This window comes from Notechis scutatus, chromosome 6 (genome assembly GCF_049901735.1).
Source record: "Notechis scutatus isolate UNSWTSFEM ecotype Mainland chromosome 6, rNotScu1.2, whole genome shotgun sequence".
Lineage (NCBI taxonomy): Eukaryota > Metazoa > Chordata > Lepidosauria > Squamata > Elapidae > Notechis > Notechis scutatus.
The window spans coordinates 65733444-65746102 of record NC_142014.1 but is presented as its reverse complement, the minus strand read 5'-3'; the positions used below and the strand labels follow the sequence as shown (position 1 = coordinate 65746102).

The window sequence follows — 12659 nt, the reverse complement described above, 5'->3', positions numbered from 1 at the left end:
GAAAAAATTGTTTCATTAATTTTATTTACTATTTATACCAGTTTCCATGATAGAAACAGTGTCTCCACTTCCATCTTCACGATGAACCTTCTGAGGAGATTCTATTCTTGTAGTACCACAGTTGTATTAGAGCCTTAAGAACAGATGGTTCTCAGAAACAAAACTGGTGACTTAATGCAACACTGTATGAGAATCTTCATTTCTCAAATGACTAGCATTGGGTGAAGGTGGTAGAGAAGCAAATAAAGGAAGTTCTGAAAAAGAGAGGCTAGCAGGGAATAAATCTATAGCATTTTTCAGGAGTCTTAGCTCATTTTTTGCACAGGGCTTTCGAAGTGAAGTTGAAGGCCCAGTGAAGTCATATGGCCTGTGTGGGTCTCCAGGTTGTGAAACTGTTTAGTTTATTCATGAGACCATTACAGAGAGAAAAGATGAAGTTGTTGATTATTACAAAGCTATTAGTGACAGAACTATTCACATAGGAGTCTGACTTATGAAACCTTTCCCCTCATGGGTATGGAAGAATAGCTAGCTTGCTGTGCATTTAAATGCACATTTATCGAATTTACACTTCTCAAACCAATATATGAACCAAAAACAACAATATTGCAAGTGTTATCATGTTGTTTTCTGATTAAAAATTGAATATAAAAATATCTAGTTAGCCATAATTGCACGAATGTGCATGTACTGGAGAAATGACAGTGACAATATGCATATTCTCATGAGAAGTAAAAACAAAGAAGCAAATTCTTATAGGAATGGGGCAAAACAAATTTAAGATTGGAAAATAAAAACCCAAATGCCTTAATGGAAACAAAATTCTCATCTCTAATTGCCACAATAGATGAGTGTGTTTTCCTTCCTAATCCCATACTTTTATAACTATGCAATCTATTAAAACATCCCTACTGTAAGCATTGCTGGGGATTCTATTGTGTGCTATCATGTGTCAACAAGCAGTGATTCTAAAAGCAAAATGGCACAAAGCATTAAGCCATTTCCCATCTGCTCTTTTAAATGTATATTCCAATAAACTTGCCTTATGAAAATTTCATGGATGGGCTTTTGGACTACCTTTGTCCACCCCAACTGAGGCAGATTAATTTGGGTGTCAATTTTCCTGATGTTTAATTAACAGAGATACTGCCTGCCATTCTCCTTGTCTCTCCACAGCGCATATGCCAGCTCACTGCTCCATCCGAAGACTTGCCCCAGCCAAAGAAGCATCTGATTGGCAGTTCTCAGTGGGAATGTTCTGAAGTGGGATCCCAGCGCCCAATCAAGGAAGTACTTGGAAAGACGGGGAAGGAAACCAACTTCTAGAGCTTTCTGACATTCTGGAAGAGCCTCTCCATGTTTCTGAAGACTTCTGCTTATATCCAGGCTGAGTTTCCTCTGAGGTCTTCCTTATTCTCTTCAGATGTCAGTAATTTTTAAGAACTGATCACGGGATGGAAAAGAACCAACCCTTGTTTTACCATGAGTAAAAGAGCAGCTGCAAAATCATCGCGGTGGGGATCATGGCTCAAGATCTCCATGAAACCCTTCTCGTTGACATTGTTGGAGAATGGAGCTATCACTTTGTGCATGCTGCATATACATCTATGATCTATCATCTTGAACTGTGTTGTATTCTGTTTGCAAGAATTAAATACGCAGCACGATCAGGTTACCTGAAAACCATCTGTTGAAGATGGTCAACCTGAGTCATCATTTCTTTAATCATTCTTCCACTGCTACCTCCACTCTTTGATGCAATGTTAACAATTCTGTGAAAAATCCCTAATCCAGGAACCTCTGAGATTAGCCAAATTTGTACTCATGTGACAGCAGGATGAATGCGTCTTGGACGAATTTGATGGATTACTTTTTTTTCTATTGTTCTCAATGGTTTACATAAATCTGCTACAGGTGAGGGCTTCTTTCAACAAACATCATACTAATCTATTTGGAGTTTCTAAATTAACATTGATTGGACAGTCTCTCCCACTGGTGACAGCCCAGAGGAGGGAAAAGTGGCAAATTGGAAGCAAAATAATTTTGTGAGATACTTCCTTCACATTCTCTTCCTTATCTTTTGGAGAAAAGATTGGCACTGAAAGGCTGACAGTCTTTCAGGATGAATATACCTCAACTGACAGTGCTCTGTGTGATGTTCTTGAGTTGTTGGAAAACTAGGGGGGAAAAGTGACTCGAGTGGGAACTGCTGCAAAAAGGAAATACCAAAATTGCCTTAGTGTTTGTGGGAAGCAGTAAGAAATAACCAACCTGAGAATGAGCCACTCCTGGACAAGTATCTTGCAACAGCGATGCAAAAACTTGCATATGATCAATAACACAAAAGTAACAAAATAAGACATGCAACTTACAATCAGCCAGAAGAACAAGAGTTGTGCAGAGCTAGCTGGTTTGCCTGCCTTTATTTCCTATGTAACTGCTCTTTTTTAAAAAAGACAATTTAATATGCTCTTATGCAGCATGAATGTCCTCAGAATTTCTCCCATAGCACTTAGTACTCCTACAAATTGACAGAATTCTTTGTTTCTTTGCATCTGTTTTCAGAAATGCCCTGTATCCCAAGCAATGCAGTTTTCAAGAAATTGTATATACAATTGAAGTCATTGTCCCTTGCTGTAATAGTGCTTGTGAATTTGACTTTTCAGCAGAAGCATTTCTGGAAAATATAAAAAGTTAAAACAGTAGCCATAATTGTATAATTAAAGCCTTGCACGCCCCCCCCCCCCATTTTTTTTGCAGGAGTTGCACCAGTGATGCATATAAAAAAGGGGTAGGGCTTGTAATCCCCATTTGGATTGCCACTAACAGCCCTGCTTCCAACCTACCTTTAAATAACATCGCCCAAAGCAGGAAAATTTCCATTGTTACTAGGTTGCATGATGCTATTTCAGACTGCAGTAGAAAATGTTTAAGGTTTATTTGAGATGAAGATTAAATGTTATATTCATTTATCTGAGAGTAAGTACATAGTACAGGTTAGGGGTGTCAAACTGGTGGCCCATGGGTCAGATGCATCAAGTGTAGGCCATGCCCTACGTCACAAAACGTTGGGCATGGCCTACATGCAAAACATCACATGACGCAGCGAGTTTGACACCCGTAGCACAGGTAGTCCTTGACTTACAACCACAATTGAGCCCAAAATTTCATGCCAAGTGAAACATTTGTTAAGTGAGTTTTGCCCCATTCTACATCTTTTATTGCCACCGTTGATCAGTGAATCACTGCCATTGTTAAGTTGGTAACACAGTTGTTAAATGGATCGGGCTTCCCCATTGTCTTTTGCTTATCAGAAGATTACAAAATGAGATCATGTGATCCCGGGACAGTGCAGCTGTCATAACTATGAGTCTGTGGTGAAGTGCCTGAGCGTTGATCACGTGACCATGGGAATGCTGCAATGGTTGTAAGTGTGGGAAACTGTCGTAAGTCACTTTTTTCAGTGCCGTTGCAACTTTGAATGGTCACTGAATGAACGCTTGTAAATTGAGGATTACCTTCCCTTGAAAGAAAGAAAGTCAAGGCATTTCACAATAGTTTGCTTGGTTTGATTTTTATGACACAATAGCTCACAACAAGTTTCTGAGGAATAATTAACTTTTCCCAGTCCACATTTGCCCTAAAGAGTTTCCAACCTGGCAAAATATCCCATATCTTTTCCACAATTCCTTCTTTCCAGTGTAGCTTCTCTTTGCCCCTAGCTTCCTCCTTCCATAACCAGAAGTGTTATCTCAATGTCTAGGGATGACAACTGCCAGAATGTTCAGCCAGTTTAATAGCTATTATAACTGGAAGTCAAGATTGACTAACAGGAGGAGCTGAGATAGACAGGGCTGAATAAGGTGGTCATAGCAATGGGATAAAAGAAACCTCATTTGCACATCTGGTGATTGTTTCCATTGAGCTCTACATGCTCAGTGAGATGAGGATAGAGCTAAGTCTACTTTAACATGTTAAGATTCATTAATGGATGTAGCATGGCTATGTTTGTAAACTTGAGCTATCAGTGAAGAGAAGGACCAGGGGAAACGTGATAGCAGAGTTCCAATATTTGAGGGGCTGCCACAGAGAGGAAGGGGTCAACCTATTTTTCAAATCACCTGAAGGCCAGACAAGGAATAATGGATGGAAACTGAACAAGGAGAGATTCCACCCAGAAATTAGAAATTTTCTGACAGTGAGAACAATTAACCAATGGAACAGAAGTTGCCTATGGAAGTTGTGTGAGCTTCATCACTGGAGGCTTTCGAGAAGAGATTGGACTGCCATTTGTCAGAAATGGTGTAGGGTCTTCTGCTTGGATGGTGGGATTGGACTAGATGACCTACAAGATCCCTTCCAACTCTGTTAATCTGTAAGCTTCATCAACCAAAAAGAGAAAATTTAAATGAGACCTATTCAGGCAACTGGGGTCTCTGAGAACTAGATGGATGAAGAAGCAAGACTATACTGAAGGCTGAATTCTAGGAATCTTCCAATATTTCAGGGCTGTCACAGAGAAGAGGAGGTTGTCCTGAGAGCAGGACAAGAAGCATTGGATGGAAGCTTACGAGAGAGGGAGGGAGGGAGAGAGATTTCCAACCTAGAATTAAGGAGAAATTTCCTGTCAAGTGAAAGCAGTTAATCGATGGAATGGCTTGCCTTCAGAAGTTGTGGGTGCTCCATCACTGGAGGTTTTTAAGAAGAGATTGGACAGCCATTTGTCCAGAATGGTATAAAGTCTCCTGCTTGAACAAATGATTGGACTAGAAGACCTCCATTATCTATAACCCTTAATCAATGTGCTTAATAAACTACGTGCTTAGTTTACTTGAAAGGAGGAAAGGCATTTTAAGGAGTATAGGTGCATGGTGATTTTATGACTGCCATTCATTCATTCATTCATTCATTCATTCATTCATTTATTCATTCATTCAATAGAAATTTTATGTTTGGAATGGGAACGCTTTCCCATCAGCATTCCCTTCATAGACATTTTCAGAGGATTCCTCTGATCAGACCAAGTTAATATGGTTTTTTCCAATTTTTAATTTTTCTGATATAATGCTATAATGTTTCTGATCCTTTGATTTAAAAAGAAAATCCATGAAAATGATACATCTTTTGTATTGTAATACATTTTGCAATTTTTTGTCTAATCACACATTTTATGAAAACAATGTTTATATTTGCCATGCTCTTTCACCAAGATATGCATTTTTGTATGCACTGTATCATGCTATGTGCATTTTCTATGCCTTTTTTTAGAAAAACAGAACTGCATTGTAGAATATGGAAAACTGTAAATGCCAATGGGTAGCTGTTTCATTCTGCATATCGACTGGAAAGATAAAACAGATTTGTCTGTATGAAAATATGAACTAAGGACATATCACATATGTTCTATATCTCTAACTTATACATTCCTAATTGTCCACTGTGAAGCAAAATCATAAGAAACACTCTTGTCTTCAGCGTCTTCATGCAAAAAAGATGGTCCGTGTAAAGTTACCAATTAACTATTTTTTTTTAAATTATCCCTACTTCTGGCCTTCCACAATATTCTGACTTGCAGTTATTTAGCATGTGAATGGCTTCTATTCCAGTTTGGAAGTCAACCAAATCAACCAAGCTTCCACTTCTAATTATTTTTCAATCCATTCCAATTGGTCAGTTCACTACATACAAAGAGAACCTCTGTATAATTTATGATGCTCACTTCAATGTGAATGCCTCATCTAATAATGCTGCCTTTGTATTTAAATAGGAGATGATGACAATTGAGACATTTCTTTGAAGTACCCCACATGGAAACAATGTTAGCTTCCTTCCTTCTAAGTATCTTGAGCTATATTTCATGAGTGCACATCTATATATATGATAATCCTTTGTACATAAGATACAGTCCCATTTCCTTAATTTATGAATGCAATGGTTGAAATTTCTTTCAGTTTTTTCAGAAACTGAGGTGATCTGTGCCTAAGAAAGAAATGCAGTAAATGTGGTAATTAATTAGTAGCTAATGGCACTTTTGAGCCATAAACTTGGATATTGAATGCGCCTCATTTTTACAACTTGAAAACCTCTGGCTCATACATCGATTACAGAAGGTTAGGTGAAAACTGTAGCTGATTTGTTGCCTTATCAAAATTGGTCACTTTGCTATGATTTGTTGGGGGCAGCTAAAATTATTGATAGAGTAGATCTATAATTGGCCTTCAACCTCTGCATAGATGCTGGTAGAACCGGAAATGGGCTAATAAATTTTAAAGTGAGGGCATTCTGCTTTCACTGGAAATAAACTAGAGGTACATGCTCCTCGGACATTATTATGTGCTACAGCTTAGATAAATAACACTGTGCCAACAAGATAGCCATGCTGATACTAAAGACATAAATGAAAGTTATGAGAAATATTTTAGTGCCTGTGATCTATTAAAAACTATGAAAGTCATGCTATCATAAAAATCTGAAACTTCATGTAATAAATGCGGGCCAAAATCTATATGTATGAAAATTCACACAACATGTATTTTTGTGGAAGGGATGGGGGAAAATGGATGAAAATGCTGTTCACTATCCAGCCTTTGTTCCAAACAGAAAACTAGGCTGTATATCTCAATCGTGTTTATTTTCAAAGAATGCTGATGTGGAGATCAGAAGCAATTGTGAAAATAAAGATAATTTCACAGAAAACTGTTTTGTTATGTTCCAGTTTCCCATTTATATTTTTTTAATGTTAGCATCATCTTTACAAAAACATTCAGAAAGGTGAGGCAGGGAAAGTGTGGTGGGCACCAAAGGAACCCCTGAATATTCCTAGTTTCTATTCTATCCCAGAAGCCCAGCATTGCAAAATGGGAGGAATTTGGCTAGCCAACTCTGAGGTAAATTAGAATTCACATTCTCCTTTCTGGGTGGCAAAGTATTGGATCAGAATGCAGATCACATTGCATTTTTGACCAGAATCCATCAAATTATGATAACCCACAGAAAGAGTTCTTTTTGTGTGTGTGTTATTGCCTTTCCCCATCTGCAATGAATGTTTATCTTGCTTTATGCTTCATTGGTCACCACAGCAATTATCAAAAAAGCAGGGACTCGGCCTGGGGAACCAGGGCACAACACAACTGAATCTTAAAAGCACTTTAAAGGAAAATAACATCAACTCCTCCTTACTGGGTTGGAGAACATAGGCATTGATCGGTATCTCCTATTGTCAATCCCTGCCTTCATAAAGGAGAGGTTTTATTTTTAGACTTGTAGGTTTTTTTCTAGCTCATCATATGTGGAAAGCTACATAAAGCAGTGCGTTAGGAACATAGAATTTTATTGGTAAAGTGAAGGGTTCACTTTTATGAAGTTGAGGGGTGGGCTTCAAAAAATTTAGCAACCGGTTCTCTGCCCGGTTGCTGGGTGGGCGTGGCCATGATGGGCATGGCCTAGTTGGCCTCCTGCACCACAGTAGGGGGGATGTTTTGCCCTCCCCAGGCTCTGGAGGCTTTCCTCGAGCCTTCGGAGGCTCTCTAGAAGCCGGAAACGGGCCCATTTCTGCCCTTCCCAAACTTCCAGGAGGCCCATTTTTTGCCCTCCCTGAGCCTCCATGCATGCCCTGCTGCTTGGGAACTCCTGGGAGAGGAGGGGAGGGCAGGGCCAGCCAGGAGTGGGATTTAAGGTTTCTTTGAACTGCACCGAATCTTAGCTAGGGGCTCTCCCAAACCCCTGCAACCCCCCAGTAGTCCACCTCTGGTTACAGTGTAAGCAAAGCTGGCTCTAATATTCCTGCAAAAAGCATGTATTTTTCCCATCTCCCTGGCCCTTCCCCTTTGACCAGTCCATCAGTATCCAACAGCATTTGTTTTGGATGTTTTGGGAATGGCTTTGAGGTTTGATGCCTCTTTGGTGGAGTTTTGCATTCATTCTTGATCAACCAATTCATTTTGGATTGACACCTCTGGTTCCTGTCAACCTGTCATTCCCCCTTTTCCTCCCCATGCCCTTTCTCTACTTTCTCAATCTCCTCCCCCCTGCATTTTATGGCAGGGTGCCAGCAAAGCAAGGTATGCTGAAGATGGCATGTGTCATGCCTCTGTCGGAATCTGATTCTGAGGGGGAGGCTGAGCAGCTGACAGGAACTGGGAGTGAGGCTCCTTTGGCTGTGGAAGAAACTGGGGAAGGGCAAAGTCCAGCTGGGCAGAGCAGGAGAAAGGTAGAGCAAGGGAGAAGGAATTCAGAGAAAGACCCAGGCCCACCCCCTCTTCATCCTAGGGCACGCAGGGAAGAACGGAGAAGGGAGCAACGTGAGTTGTGTGGCTTACGGGAGAGGAAAGGGCCCTGATTCCCTTCATTAGCTGCAGCTGGGAACACAGTGTTTAAAAAGGGAGGTTGAGCACAGCAAATGTTGAAATAAATCGTGACTTATCTGATATTGTTGAGGCTTATCTGGGGTCCTGGCGTCTTCCCAATTGTGTGTGTTTCGCTGGCCTTTCAAGTCTGCAATTCCTTCTCCTGCCCTGTCAAGTTAATTACTGCAGCGTGGTTTGTGTGGATTTTTATTTACAGTTTGTATGTACTTTGTTTTGGACTGAATTTCTTCCATTTAAAGACTGTTCTTGGGAGAGTTTTTTCTCCAGCCAAAGGTAACCTTGACATTGGGGGCAAAGTTGTATGCATTAAAGGGACTCTTCTTACTTATGTGACTGTGTTGCCTTTGTGTCACGCCCCAGGTCATCACAGCGTATCTGATATAGTGCTACATAAGGCACTGGGGCAGAAATCTGACATCAGGAGTCAACTGCTTTGTGAAGCTGAATTGATTTCTTTCTGGCTCTATGCTGCTTTATTTGAAATTGAAGCAAGGCTGTTCCCCAGTCTCTCCATACCTTTTGCAGTTCAACGGAAGTTGAAGATAAGATGCTTTCTTGCTGGTTGGAACTCTTTGTCATCATGCTTACTGTCGTCCCCCAGCATACAGCTTCAGTATCCATCTTCTCCAATGGTCAGTCACTGCAGCAGCATGCAGCTATTGCAGAAAGCACCGAGCTACAAAAGATATGCTATCATTTTTACCTTTCTAACTTATTATAGGCTTTTAAATCCAATAGAGGCATAGCAACTTTGCAGTAAGGAGGCTTTCCTTCATAGGGATGCATTTATATGAGCCGCAGTGGCGCAGTGGTTAGAGTGCAGTACTGCAGGCTATTTCTGCTCACTGCCAGCTGCCTGCAATTTGGCAGTTCAAATCTCACCAGGCTCAAGGTTGACTCAGCCTTCCATTCTTCCGAGGTGGGTAAAATGAGGACCCAGATTGTTGGGGGCAATACGCTGACTCTGTAAACTGCTTAGAGAGGGCTGTAAAAGCACTGTGAAGCAATATATCAGTCTAAGTATTATTATTATTGCTGTATTGCAAATGCAATCAACATAACCTGACAATGTCAAGGGAGCAGATGCTAGCAGCTTGTTTCATTTCCTTTTTATCGGAGTGGAGGGAAAGAGGTTTCTGATGTTACAGAACCTGTGGGGGCTCAAGGAGCAGGTCACTGATTAGAATTTGGTATGTGTGTGTTGTTTTCATATTAGTTAGCTGGAGAGTAATCCCCGAGTAGTGGCTTTTTTCCCTACTTTTGAGTCACTTTCTGACTCCTGATGACTGTCTAGACACGTCATCAGTATTCCTACTAAGATTTTGGGAAGTAGTTTGCCATTATCTGCTTTCTAGGTCTGGGAGAGCATGTGGCCTAAGTTCACCCAAGTCATGTGACACATCTAAAGTGTCACTAAAACTCCAGTTTCTAGCTGATGCCTAAACCACTATTCCAAACTAGTTCTTAGGAGCCACTAAATTAAGTATGGCACAGTGTTAAAAGCTTAAGGAAGACTGCTGGCTTATGAAAGTTTATCATGGGATGTTCCATGCTATCTAGGCAGGCTGATCTGGAGACAAGAAGAAATAGATTTTCCAGAAAGTATATCTATCTAGACAAGGAGTATAAAACTCAATTTCATTGAGGGCCGCATCAGGGTAGTGTTTGACCTTGGTGGGGGGGAACCAGGGGTGTGTGGCCAGCATGATATCACTCATGTCAGGGGGTGCTATGGTGGCCACAGCACTCTGCCAGCGAAAAGAAGCTCCCAAGCTCCATTTTAGGCTGGGACGGCCTCCTGCAACCCCTGTCAGCGAAAATGGAGCTCAGGAGGGCCCTCACAAGCTCTGTTTTCACTGGCAGAGACACCGCAGGCTGGTTCTTCACCGTTTCCAGGGCAGCCCTGCAGGCCAGATCTAAGCACCCTGTGGGCTGCATCTGGCCCTCAGGCCTTGAGTTTGACACCCCTGTTCTAGACTCTAGAGAAACAATTATTGCATGGTGTTAGGGATAACATTGGTTACCTAACTTAGTTTGGATAAAATAATATATAAACTATGTTAGTGAGTTTAAGTGTATGTATCACTTTAAACTGTAAACCAAGTTTTTGGGTGTGGTTGTAAAATCACCATAAGAGGGAGCAAGAGAGCTCACTGTTTGCCTCGGCTTATACTGGATTGCTGACATTGATGAATTGATGGTGATAAACTGCGTGTTTGCTGAAAGAAGAAAAGGGGTTTGATTTTTCTTCATATCTCTGACTGCAAAAGAGATATATCACTGGACTGATTGATTGTAAGTTTAATGACCTCTTTTTCGACACTGGACTTTGCAAACTGAATAACCCCCGGATGGACTGAACTTAGTGTATGATATATGGACTGTTTTGACTATGCTATAACTCTTGCTGGAATAAAAACTATTTAACTTGCACAGTGTATCTGTCTTACTGAGTGTAAGCTACTACAATGTTATTATCTCACATATCTGCCTGTCTGCTAGACTGCCGTTGCACGTTCTGCTAGGGTGTATATCCCTAACACATGGGACCTTATGGGCTACCTGCTTAAAAAAAATTAGATACCCATCTGACCATCTGCAGGGGAGATGAAAAAGAAACTTTTCCGTATCTCAGCAAAGAAGAGGTTGGTAAGGCTAGTTCTGAGAAACTGTCATAATGGGGTAGAGAATTATGCATTTTGCCAAGTTTTAAGATCTTATTTTTCATCCCATGGAGATATAAATGAGAGTTCACTCGACTAAAATGAAGATGTAGAATTAAACAACTGACTAGCAATTAATTACTTGGACAGTTAAATAAATAGCCTAACCTAAATAACTACATGGATGTAACCCAGTCATTCTAGCCAGCTAGTACTCACCTAAATCATGAATCTCTAATGTTGAGTCTATTGCTTGGATGAATTTTCTAGCAAAACCCATCTGTTCCAACAGTAATAACATGAATTGCCAATTCACATTGTCAAATGCCTTCTGTGCATCTAGAAATATCAGAGCCATTTGTTTTTCAGGATGTGCCTCATAGTATTCCAAGGTGTCCAAGATTACTCTCATATTGTCTTTAATTTGTCTCTTTGGCAGAAATCCATTTTGATCAGGATGGATAAAATTATTTAAATATTTTTTAAGTCTTTCTGCCAATATTGAAGCAAAGATTTTGTAATCTGCATTTAGTAAAGAAATGGGTCTATAGTTCTTAATTTGTAATGGGTCGGCCTCCTCTTTAGGAATAAGTGTAATATAGGCTTCTGACCATGATTTAGGTATCTTCTTCTTTAACATAACTTCATTCATAACTTCTAACAATGGAAGATTCAACAATTCTTGTAATGTTTATAAAATTCTGCCGGAAGTCCATCTGGGCTTGGTGCCTTTCCATTATTTTGCTTCTTGAGTGCTTCAGTTAACTACTCCATCATCGTTATGTTGCTTTCTAACATTTTTTCAGTCTCTTTAGGTATCTGAGGTAAATTAGCATTCTGTATTTACTGCTTGACTCTCTCTTCATCAATATTCTCTTGCATATATAATTTCCATAGAAGTCTCGAATGATTTCCTTCTTCTCTTTGCTACCATGGCAAACTTGGCCTTGGTCATCTATTGCAATATTTTCCTTGATTCTTTCTCCTTTCTCAATTTATATGCTAACCATCTACCTGGTTTATTTGCGTCTTCAAAGTAGTTCTGTTTAGCACCTCTAATTTTCTGTGCTAATTCTTCTTTTTCTATTTGACCCATTTTGTGTTTAATTATATCCATTTTTAACTTGATGTCCTTTTTCTGTGGCATTTTCTGTAGCTCTTTTTCAAGTCTTTTATGCTCATCCTCTAGGGCCTTAGAGGCTAGCCTTTTCATAGTATTCCTTTTCCTTGTATAGTCTATTATCAAGCCTCTAGCATATACCTTCATTGTGTCCCATACATTCTGAATTGATGTATCTTCTTTTTTATTTTCTCTAAAGAAAAAGGCCAATTCTTTCTCCATCCACCGTGTAAAGTCTTTTTCCTTTAAAATAGTATTATTTAACATCCATCTAGATCTTCTTTTTTGTCCTTTCCATTTAATTGTCATTGGATTGTGGTCTGCCCAAGTACTTGTTTCAATATTTATTTCTTGAATGTTAGGTATTAATTCTGTTGACATCCATATCATATCTATTCTGGACCATGATAAGTGTCTATTTGAATAGAAAATATATTGTTTAGTTTTAGCATTTCTTTCTCTCCGTGTATCTTTTAAGTTTATTTCATCTACCATTTAAAAAAAAAGATT

General features: G+C 39.8%; 1 protein-coding gene across 3 annotated transcripts in view; it reads left to right on the top strand.

The window, feature by feature from the left end:
* LOC113428880 (sodium- and chloride-dependent betaine transporter-like) overlaps window positions 1-2513 on the top strand; it is an 81917-nt gene extending 79404 nt beyond the window's left edge. For all 3 annotated transcript variants that reach the window (XM_087968574.1, XM_087968575.1, XM_087968576.1), the window contains exon 15: window positions 1177-2513. In XM_087968574.1, the coding sequence (XP_087824700.1) occupies window positions 1177-1326 (150 nt within the window). In that variant the 3' untranslated portion in view covers window positions 1327-2513. The remainder of the gene's footprint in view (window positions 1-1176) is intronic.
* Window positions 2514-12659: the final 10146 nt, after the last annotated feature.